This window comes from Perkinsus marinus, assembly GCF_000006405.1.
Source record: "Perkinsus marinus ATCC 50983 genomic scaffold scf_1104296963016, whole genome shotgun sequence".
NCBI lineage: Eukaryota > Perkinsozoa > Perkinsida > Perkinsidae > Perkinsus > Perkinsus marinus.
Genome location: NW_003205208.1, coordinates 34,131 through 45,514, shown reverse-complemented (window position 1 = coordinate 45,514; position 11,384 = coordinate 34,131). Strand labels below are relative to the sequence as shown.

The 11,384-nt window shown below is 47.6% G+C and overlaps 3 protein-coding genes across 3 annotated transcripts; 1 reads left to right on the top strand and 2 right to left on the bottom strand.

Annotated features, from left to right (window-relative positions):
- Positions 1–2,678: 2,678 nt before the first annotated feature.
- Pmar_PMAR019967 (delta-aminolevulinic acid synthetase, putative) lies at positions 2,679–4,734 on the top strand (the record flags this gene model as incomplete). The annotated part of the gene is made up of 12 exons (XM_002771328.1): positions 2,679–2,824; positions 2,865–2,950; positions 3,005–3,156; positions 3,204–3,364; positions 3,497–3,557; positions 3,601–3,683; positions 3,733–3,863; positions 3,954–4,072; positions 4,116–4,186; positions 4,235–4,412; positions 4,459–4,565; positions 4,621–4,734. 12 exons carry the CDS (start codon positions 2,679–2,681, stop codon positions 4,691–4,693), a joined length of 1,368 nt encoding a protein of 455 aa, XP_002771374.1. The 3' UTR covers positions 4,694–4,734.
- A 645-nt stretch (positions 4,735–5,379) lies between these two features.
- Pmar_PMAR019966 (sugar transporter, putative) lies at positions 5,380–6,810 on the bottom strand (the record flags this gene model as incomplete). Its single annotated transcript, XM_002771327.1, has 1 exon — positions 5,380–6,810. One exon carries the CDS (start codon positions 6,808–6,810, stop codon positions 5,380–5,382), a length of 1,431 nt encoding a protein of 476 aa, XP_002771373.1.
- Positions 6,811–7,857: 1,047 nt separating this feature from the next.
- On the bottom strand, positions 7,858–9,288 carry Pmar_PMAR019965 (facilitative glucose transporter, putative; the record flags this gene model as incomplete). Its single annotated transcript, XM_002771326.1, has 1 exon — positions 7,858–9,288. The coding sequence occupies one exon, from the start codon at positions 9,286–9,288 to the stop codon at positions 7,858–7,860; it is 1,431 nt and encodes a 476-aa protein (XP_002771372.1).
- Positions 9,289–11,384: the final 2,096 nt, after the last annotated feature.

The following is an 11,384-nucleotide window of genomic DNA, read 5'->3' as shown; positions in this document are numbered from 1 at the left end:
GTGAACCGTTCACCTTTTCCAATCTTCGATGACATAGGCGAGGGTGTGGCAGTGTAGTCAGCAGAGGAGTGCCTGGCAAGATTCAGCTGACGAGCTGCGGCGGACGATACAAGCAAAGTTAGGCAGTGCGATGTGCAATCCGTGATGACTGATCTACCGCGATGAGAAATGCGATGGTAACAGTCTTCGAGGTTGACGCAGCGGATTTACGCGAATGTCTGTTTCACGCTAGTAGAGCACGGTATAGAGGAATTCAATGAGTGAGCTACTAGCGTGTAGTTTTTTTTCATAGCGTGGCTTTTAGATTAGTGTCTTTGAGACTATTCCAATGAGTGTTACTGGTTGTTATCTCGTTTTTGCTTTCATTTCCTCACGTTGTTAGTTGCATTTGGTTTTTGCATGAATATTCGCAAAGTGAGTGGCATTGACTGCAGTACCGGAGAGTCGGTAACTTTCAGTGTTCCCGCAACACTGTCTACTTTCTTGCCGCAACAGCCAGTCATAGTTGATGATGAACATGGTGGTAGGCGTTTCGCTAGGGTCGTATCTCGTCATTTGGTATGCTTCTCTGAAGAGGGAAGTATGCAAGTACATGAAAATAGTCCGAAGAAAGAAGAGAGTGGTACGATATTGTAGTCCGTATTTCAGAGTGTACTTTCGGTGATATGTATGTCAGGTAAAGATACTGCACGACAATATCACGAACTTACTGCGTTTTATTTGTTTCTAAAACTTGCTTATAGAACTTATCAACAAGTATGCGCAGACTCAGAAAAATATGGTATTTGTTAAAGGTGTTCATAGAGGGTTTTGTACTAGTGTATCAATACTGCGGTACTGCGCTGCTAGGAGACTTGAAACCCTCCTGTATCAAAGGTGCTTTTGGTGGAGGTGGTGCTGCTAGTGACGATGGCAATAACAGCCTACCATTGGCAGGCGAGTATCAAAATAGGATGGAAGACACCGCACTGTGCGGTCCGCACATTCGTGTCACTCTATGGGAACTCAGAGCCGAGAGATGTTATAGCAGAAACAATACTCTGTAACAAGTATTAATGGTCAATATCATATATTATTTGTGTTGGTGTCAAAGTAGGTCATACTTCAGTAGGCGTGGAATACAATGAGAACTTCTCATCATTTGTTCGTCTTGAAGACAAGAACCCGCAAAGTTTGCGGGTTCCACGGTTATCCGCGAATTACGTTGATGATGGCGACAGTATCTTTAGGTCAGGTGTGGATGACACAAAATAGGTCAGGTTGGGCGCGATGTGTCGAAAATCGAAACTGTTTGCTCCGGTTAATGAAATTTTGGAATTTTACTGATTTCCTCAAATTTTCAGTAATTCTTAGGAGTATCCCTAAACCAAGTTTTCTCATGAAAATCCGTCCATAACTGTATATTCTTCGTCAACAACGCCAGCTTGGATGCTATCGTCTCCCTTGCGCTTGTTAAGACTGCACATTGTGACACAGATCCTGGCCGTTCATCGTGCGAGAATGGAGAACCCCTTTGACACGAGTTAGAAATAGGCCTACTACGCATCATCTTCATTGGTGTACTCTTTAGGAGTCGGTTCTTACGTCTGATGGAGGCCGCCGCTATCTATAAGCGCTTTCCAGGGTGCACTGAGTCTATACGCGGCGTATAATACGTCTATCTGGCTCATCGCAGTAAGCGCCTTCTAAGTGGTGTCCCCAGGATTGTCGCGATGCACTTGCAACGTTGAACTGATACACCGCCTGGGTTCGCAGTATAATACGCATGTTGATCCAAATTGAATCTGCCACAACCCGCCGAAAACCATCGATCGGATGTGTCAAGGCCCTCGATTTGAAGCTTAGTTGTGCTGCGCAGGGTAGCTTACGCTATGTGCATGCGTATCGCAGAGACTATGATTGTATCTGGACTCGAGCTTTTTGGCGATATGCTTGGCCAGAGGGTTTTGGCTTTCCCTTCCGGATTACCCATAGTAATGCATTACACTGCTAAGAATTACATTGCGAACTCAGTGGCAGACAGCCTCAACTCCGACAAGGTTCATAATCAGTTTCTGCCGAGTCTAGCGTCATTGTGAGTTATCCGAGTCGGCTTTGACTTTTCTCAATCTTGGAGTTCTACACATGAAGCTGGTGACTACGTGTACATTGCCCCACAAAGGAGGGTTGGAATGCAGTGAACGGCTCTTAATGATTCGATGTCTTCACGCGCCACGAAATTATCACGACTTTGTTTGAATCACCACCCGTTGCTACACCATCAGCCGAAGAGAAATCTGCTATTAAAAAGTATCACACGCCTCGACATTAGCCGCTGTTAACAGGCCGCAGCTCCTTGTTTATCGTGATATGCCAAACTGTCTGTATTCTTCACATTATAACACTCATAAAGAGCTCTGCCCTGTCGCCACTCGCTGGTAGCGAGTCGATACAAAATAACCATTCTTGGATGGTCAGTAGAAAGTGATTTCTGACCTGATGAGTTCAGTGCAGTTCAGTAGATTAATTGTGTTCGAAGGGATCGAGAATTGAGAAAGGAATGATATGGAATGGAAATATTGCGTGGCCGTGGATGAGCTGAGCAACTAGCTTGAGTGCAGTGCTTCAAGTTTCGTTATGTTTCAATCCCAAATGATCCGTTTGTCACTAACTCTCGCCAATAGTTTTTCATTGCCAAGATGATCACCCGTTGCCTGGCGTCTGTTGCGGTTCTCCCTCGTCTTCCTCACTATTCTGTCCTGACGTTATCCCGTGGTTTTGCTACTCATGGTGCGCTGGCGGATAAACTGAAGGCAGTAGTGGAGGAAGCCAAATCGACAGGAACGTAAGTGAAATGTTTGAGATGATTGTTATTGTGTTAATAGGTATAAATCGGAGCGTATCATTACAAGTCCACAGGGAGCGAGTCTCCACGTTGAGGGTGGCAAGCAACGCGATATTCTGAATTTTTGTAAGTACCTGTGTTGCCGTGCTGAAGTTGAAGTTGACATTGTTGTCTTTCGAGGTGCCAACAATTACCTCGGTCTTGCTAACGATCCACAGTTGGTCGCTGCGGCTGCGGAAACACTGAAGACTCATGGGTTTGGTTTGAGCAGTGTGAGATTTATCTGTGGAACTCAGGATATTCATAAGAAACTTGAGAGGACCATTGCAAAGGTCTGTATTGTCTGGTTTATACTCGTTGGTGATTCGTGCTTGTTCAGTTTCACGGTATGGAGGATTGCATTTTATTTCCTTCGTGTTTCGATGCAAATGGTGGTATATTCGAGACGCTGTTGAGTGCGGAAGACGCTGTGATCTCGGATGTCTTGAATCATGCGAGCATCATTGATGGAATAAGACTGTGCAAGGCCCAAAGGTTCAGGTAAGTACGGTGGACTTGTAGTTGTGTGGTATGTTGGTCCAATGGATATGTCGTCACGTTGTCAAGGTGAGGACTTCGGGTTCAATTTACGGGTAGGGTATATTCACTTTGGTGGATCTCGTTCTTCTGCAGATATAATCATCTGGACATGCAGGACTTGGAGGCCAAAATTCAGGAGGCTAGCAATGCGAAAGTATACATGAAGTTGCCTTTCGTGATCCTATTACAACTTTCAGATCCGCCTGATTGTTACGGATGGGGTTTTCTCAATGGACGGTGATATCGCTCCACTCGACAAGATCGTCGAGTTAGCCCACAAGTACTCCCACATGCTACACAAGGTCTTTGTCATAGTGCCCCTGTTGTAGGTATCCTAATACCTATGTTATGGTGGATGAATGCCACGCCACTGGAGTCTTCGGTGCCAATGGTCGCGGTACTCCTGATATGTATGGCGTCAAAGTGGACATCATAAACTCGACGTTGGGGAAGGCTCTCGGTAGGTCTTATTACCAGTGGCGTCTCATTCAATGGATTTATTCATTCTGCTGTGGAATATATTGTCATGTTGACTGCACCTCGGTATCAGGTGGTGCGACCGGTGGATATACGGCAGCGTCTTCTGATATCATTGAAGTGATGCGTCAAAAGGCACGCCCTTATCTGTTCAGCAACTCGGTGGCTCCCAGCGTTGTCGGTGCCAGTCAAGTAGGTTTTATTCAGGAACAGCGTGGTGATATTTGGTCTTCAGGTCGCCTTTGAGAAGTTGGAGGAAAGTCCGGAGCTTCAGGAGAAGCTGGCGAAGAATACGGAGTATTTCCGGTAAATCTGAGTTATGGCTTGAGCTGTGTACAGCCGTATTTCTCTCAGCAAAGCTCTCAACCGTGCTGGTTTTACCGTGTTGGGCGACTCGCGTTGTCCCATCGTCCCCGTCCTCCTCGGTGATGCTAAGCTCGCGACTCAGTTTGCTGACGCCCTCCTGGATAGGGATATCTACGTCATTGGGTTTAGTTACCCTGTTGTACCCAAAGGCCAAGCCAGAATCAGAGTGAGTGACGCTGTGATTGTTGTTTTACAGAGTGTTGAACGATTAGGTACAACTTTCCGCGGCGCATACTGAAAAACAGCTGCAGAAGGCGGTGGCCGCATTCGTGTCTGTGGGGAAGGAATTGGGTGTATTAGAGCCCATCACCGGAGATGCGTAGAAACATTAGCATCACCATCGAGGTTGTCTGAAAGGTCAGATGGAATGACAGATACACCATGTTCACTGAGAGAGGTCGTCGCGAGGCCCAGGATGATGATATCTCATGGTTCAAAGACAACTAATGTTTTTAATTTACCAGTTAAATATTGTTATGTTTCATTGTATGCAATGTGGCCTTGAGTATGGCATGAGAGATGTGACGTGTACGATATACTCGCAACACTTGTCATGCTTATGGCTCGTGTTCCTGTTGTTTAGACTCGCTGCCTCGGGATTCGCAACCCTCCACGGTAGGCCATAAGTTATTCTACGTTACTTGTACCATTGATCTCCATAGAGTACAGGAGCGTTGCTTATTGTGAAGAGTCTCATGCGTTTAACATTCTATCGGCACGCTTAGGTCTACACATTTCGAAGTGGCATTATAATTATTCGCTGCGAATAACTTCCCCGGCAATGTCTGATCAGCGACGGTTCATAAAAGGATTATTAGACACGTCGTGACTGGAATCAACCGAGCAGAGAGAAAGGTGGACGTGTAAAAGCGTGAGAAACAGCGTGCAGATGAATGGGTGTGAGGGTTATAGGGTTACTCATTTCTCGAAGGGCCCAGAAAGATGGTAATGAGAAGGGTATCTCTACCAACCATAGCTTTCATCGTGGAGTCTTTAAACACAACATTCAAGCATAGAAAAATCTCTTTAATCCCTATGAGGGTGACGACTAGATATGTTGAGTACTATCTGATTAAAATCCGCGTTCATTCGCTCGACACAACAATCTGAAGTGTGATATCCTTATCCCACACTTATGAATCAAATTTCCTTTCGTTCTTAACCTTCAACCATAAAAGAGCCACGAGAAAGTTCAGACCAATGACCACCGTCCAGACCGCCATATAGAGCCACTGGCGACCACGAGACGACTCAGAAACCGTCGCCGATATGAACGGGGACACTACGCCCGTCAGGCCAGCGATGGCGCTGAGCATCCCTGAAGCTGAACCACGATAACGTGGTGGATAGACTGCTGGAGTAAGTACGAAGATGATACACCAACAAGGGATGAGGAAAAAGTAAATAGCGCACGAAGCAACAGCTACTACGACTGAAGCACCGAAATACGAAGCTAAGGTGCACCAGAGGCAGGCCAAGCATGCACACCCTTCGAAGATACGAAGACATACACTCATCGACATCTTCTTCAGCAGCACGGCGATAACTGCTGTACCGGGGAGTTCACAAAGGACCATCAAAAAGAGCGTAAAATTTGGGTTGAGACCAGATTGAACCAGGAAGCCTGGCAGGAAAAGTGTGAGACCCCAATAGGCAGTGGCCTGCAGTAACCAAATCAAACATAATGGAATAGTAGCTCGGGCAAACTCTTCTCCGTGGTATATGTATCTAAGCGCTTCTCCGAAGCCGAATCGTCCCGTCTCAAGCGAGAACTGTTCACCAGCGGCCTCCTCTTTGGTCCTGGAAGAGAACTCGTCGAGAGTCGGGACTGCATCCTCACCGCTGTTATTCTTGTGGGCCATGTGGACAAGCACATTATGAGCCTCGGATACCGTCCTTCGAGACATCAAATATCGCGGAGTCTCGCAACGGAAGTACCACCTAAGGATGGCAGTCGGAAGCAGAGGCGCCGCGGCCAGAACAAGAAGAACTCTCCATTGTGGGATACCGGAGAAGGAGAGGTTAGCAAGGTTAACCCCGGCCAAATAGAGGACACCGAGACAGCCCCCAATGAAGACGATAGTTGAGTAGAGGCATCTACGGGACTGTGGTGTGAACTCCACGTAGATGAGATAGTCCAACGAGGAGAGTCCACCGAGACCAATAGCGACGATGCAGCGAAACATGACCAGAGACCAGAAGCTCCAGGAGAAGGCGGAGGCAATACCAGCTACAGCCGAGATGAGAAGCGTAATAACGAACGGCCACTTACGACCGATACGATCGCTCAGATATCCGAACAGTGTCGAGGAGATCATCGATAGGAGCGAAGTCAGGAAGGGGAAGAAGGCGTACCTTGTTGGAGTAAGGTTGTACTCCTCCATGACTTGACGTTGGATGAACACCACAACCAGAAGTTCCGAGCATACCGCAAAGTATCCCACTGAACAGAGCAGTAGCAGCCAGTACTGAAATCTACCGTAGCCGATGACATCGATGAGCCCCTCCACGTAGGATAAGTCGTTAGCCGTTGCCGTGGTTGATAGCTTGCGAGATCCAAACATCAGGAGAGTTCGAACTGAGATAATCTACGACGTGATAGGATCCACGAGAAAAACACAAGAGTATAATGTCGGCTGTGAGCTCTTCAGCCCTTGATGTATTGAACAACATGTGATCATCAGATGTTCGAAAAGGCAGCATAAAATTGCCAAAGCAGTATTCGAACCGCCATACTTGTTGCCATACGGCATCTTCCCCTCGGTGGCAAAACGTTCATCCCTTGGGAAGAAAGCTAAGGTGACACGGCGCCATATTGACGACACCACATGTTGCAAGCAGGAGCGCAACAACTAAAAGCCGCCTTGAGGAGAGATAAACACTACGAAAACCCAAGAGGAGTTCATGAGTTTGTTTGGGTGAGACTCGTGCAACTCCAACTGTAGATCTTGAAGTCATGTTACTCTCGATAAAGCAGTAGGGAGGCAAGACACGAAGGCATGCGCGTCACAAATCATGTGTCCTACGCATGCTCAGGAGACACGCGAACAATAACACATGCTCATCATGCAATTCATTTTCGGAACCGTAGAATTGCACTATGCTCCATCGCTCCAAACGGATAACGTGCCTCAGTAGAACCTCTATTGTATCTAGTTGCTCATCATCCGATGGCATACCCGCCCCAAGATACTACTAACCTGAAAATTCGTTCTGCCACAGATCATGAGTATACACTCCAAATACCGTATCGCACCACGGAGAATTTCAACACAACCCGAAAGCATTCTAGATAATTGAAATGAACAGAGACGTACCCTAATTCGTATCCTACTACCTGAGATACGCGCCCTCGCAACCGATGGCATATCGACCCCAAGATAGTACTAACCTAGAAATGCATTTAACTACAGGGAATCAAGATACCCTTCAAACACCCTATCGCACCGTGAAGATTTTCAACACAACAAAAAAGACTTTCACTAATGGGAGTGAACGGAGACGTCCCGAAATAGCAGTAAGTAAAGCCTTTAAGAACACTAGACAGCCTTAGTCAAACGATTTACAGCAGAAATCCAACCAACTGCTTGTGAACATACGGCTGTCCATACTCAAGAGTTATTCTTTCTTTCGTTCTTGATCTTCAGCCAAATGAGGGCAACGAGGAAGTTGGCACCAACCACTACCGTCCAGACTGCCATATAGAGCCATTGACGTCCCTCAGACGACTCGGAGATCGCAGCTGATATGAACGGGGAAACAACCCCAGTCACACCAGCCACTGCGGTGAGCATCCCTGAAGCTGAACCTCGATAGCGTGGAGGATAGACAGAGGGAGTTATAACGTAAATAATGCACCAACAGGGGATTAGGAAGAAGTAAATAGCGCACGAAGCAACAGCTACTACGACAGGGGCATTGAAATACGAAGCTAAGGTGCACCAGAGGCAGGCCAAGCATGCACATCCTTGGAAGATACGAAGACATACACTCATGGACATCTTCTTCAGCAGCACGGCGATAACTGCTGTACCAGGGAGTTCACAAAGGACCATCAGAAAGAGCGTAAAATTTGGGTTGAGACCAGATTCGACCAGGAAGCCTGGCAGGAAAAGTGTGAGACCCCAATAGGCAGTAGCCTGCAATAACCAAATCAAACATAATGGAATAGTAGCTCGGTCAAACTCTTCACCATGATAAATCTTTCCGAGTGCCTCGAAAAAGCCGAGCTTCTCCGACTCAGATGACGACACCTTACCGACAGCCTCCTCCTGAGCTCTACAAGTGAATTCATCGAGAGGCGGGACCGTTGCAGAGTCACATTTATTTTCTTTAGCCATATGGACCAGCACCATATGAGCCTCGGAAAGTTTCCTTCGCGACATCAGATATCGCGGAGTCTCACAACGGAAGTACCACCTGAGTATCCCAGTTGGGAGCAGGGGCGCCGCGGCCAGGATAAGAAGAACTCTCCATTGTGGGATTCCGGAGAAGGAAAGGTTGACAAGATTAACCCCGGCCAAGTAGAGGACACCGAGACAACCTCCAATGAAGACTACAGTAGAGTAGAGGCATCTTCGGGACTGAGGTGTGAACTCAACGTAGACGAGATAGTCCAACGAAGTGAGTCCACCGAGACCAATAGCAACGATACAGCGGAACATGACCAGAGACCAGAAGCTCCAGGAGAAGGCGGAGGCAATACCAGCCAGAGCGGAAATAAGCAAAGTAATAACGAACGGCCACTTACGACCGATACAATCGCTAAGGTACCCAAACAGTGTCGAGGAGATCATCGATAGGAGGGAAGTCAGGAAGGGGAAGAAAGCGTATCCGGTTTGACTAAGATGATACTCCTCCATGATCTCGCCTTGGATGAATACCACAACGAGCAACTCAGCGCATATCGCAAAGTAACCGACCGAACAGAGGACAAGGAGCCAGTATTGAAACTTGCCGTAACCAATGTTATCGATAACTCTTTCGACGTAGGTATCAGTGGTGACCACTGAGGAGATGGAGTCGCTTCGAGTTCCTGCCATGGAGAAGGAGGCAACACGGGCAAAAGCTACAGAGGAGAGTGCGAATGCGTTGGATACTCCGGATGACCGATGCACTTCGCGAAATAACGGAGATCTGTCAAAACATCACTACGCTAGGGACTAGGATTTCATCCCAGAGAATGGACACCATCTAGATTCTAGGCCCTATTCTCTCCCTGAGTCGTCCTAGGTCCTAGAACCACTCAGGGAGAGAAAAGCTACTACACAAATACTAACAGAGACTCCTGTCACTGCACTTGTCTGATATATTGTGATAAGTTACTGGCATTATGCTAAGGCCAAGAAGGAAGAAACCGCCAAACAAGATCACTTTGAATAAGAGCGAATTGCATCACAGATATTTTATCGATTATCGCGGAGCGGTAGGATGCACGCTGAAGCACCTCCCTCACACAATCACCTTTGTCTCCCTGCATCATCTGGACCATTCTTTTCACCTTCTACGGAACTCTGCCTTCGCCTCTCAACCAGCGATACTAATCCAAAGCAGTCGACACTATTGCAAGGTAGATGAGGCTTGGTAGAGTGAGGCTCTGAGCTTCAAATACCCATTGTTTGATAGGAAAAGATTCCCGGTTTTCGCCGAATACTACTCGAGGCAAGCATAGAGACTCCTCGGTTGGAACCAGTCATTTTTCATAAACATGACCTCGATCGCTCCGCAGCCACGCATTATGGAACGCACGATCGGACGCACAACCATCTGGTCATGTGTTGTCGTTGCGGAAGGAAACGCGGATCTATTATACTTGTCGTAGCTCAGTTGATACCAGTGTCACTATCGATTCAACACGGTGGAGATGGAAGTTCCCAAAGCTCAAAACAATACAGGAATCCTATAACAGGATGGCCAATATATTTTAACATCAAAGCTCCCTCGCTCGAAAATATCCCGATGTGCCCGCTCCCTACGGCGTGGCGGCCACTTCGTGGCCCATGACAGAGACGTTCCCTGAATACTTTACATCACGTCACCACGTCACGTGACGGGTGATAGCCGTAAGCTCGGCTTCTTTACGAACTACCTTTTCCAACCAACACAAATCTACTTGTGACATGACCGTCAAAGCTGACGACGACCACGGCCCAACACACCGAGCACGCACTCACTCATCGTCCGTGAGTTGTTGACCCGTGATTGTTTATGATGGGAATCTATGAGGTACTATGCTATTCGATGATGTGATGCACCAATATCGACAATGAATGACTGCATCCAAGCGGCAAAAACTTCGACCGCCTGCGAGTCCAATGATACCCCTTCCCCCCCTCACCTTCCTGACTTGTGCTGCTATAAACCAGCGTGACCTAAGAGTCATGGAGTAAATCTGTGTTGGAGGATTGATGGGTGGAGAGGGGCACCTATGCCACTCGCAAATGGGGAGCAGAGGGGTGCAAGAGACGTTTATTCGACTCCTAACTGTGGGTGAGAAGCATGAGAGGGGCGGGTATGCCACTACTAACTCCGCGTGAGGAGGATGGGAAGGGCAGCTATGCCATACCTAAATAGGAGTGAGAAGGATGAAAGAAGCAGATATGCCACTTCAAGATGTGCATGAGCGCATATGCATGGACACGAGATGGGAGGATCAACTTCTCTACTGGGGCGGATATGCCATCTAAGGGACTCTTGACCAGCCTATATCCTATCACAGCCCAATGATCAGAGTCCTCTCTGACAACATAGCTGATGTGCTGCCCTCTAAGGATGGCATATCGGCCCCACTCCCAGATATTGTCTGTTGAATACCCTGTTGAGCATCCAGGGCGTCGAGATCCCCGAGAGTCTCGGGCCGAGACTCGGGTATAGTGGGTCAGCCAGCACCACAAAGAGGGTCTGCCAACACCAGGGTCGTTTTTTTCAGCCGCTAACAGCCAATCGCACTAAAGGCAGCCTACGGCCGCCTAGAGATGGCTATGCCTTCTCGCACACCTTAGTGGGAAGGTACGAAGGTTTTACACCTGGCATTATCCTCTTCCATTCCACAACCGACTTCTTCTTCTGTTCCACCTTTTATCCGCGCCCGCCTTATTTTTTCGCGCTCGGCTTTCCTTGTGTAACCGTTTCGTTTCTT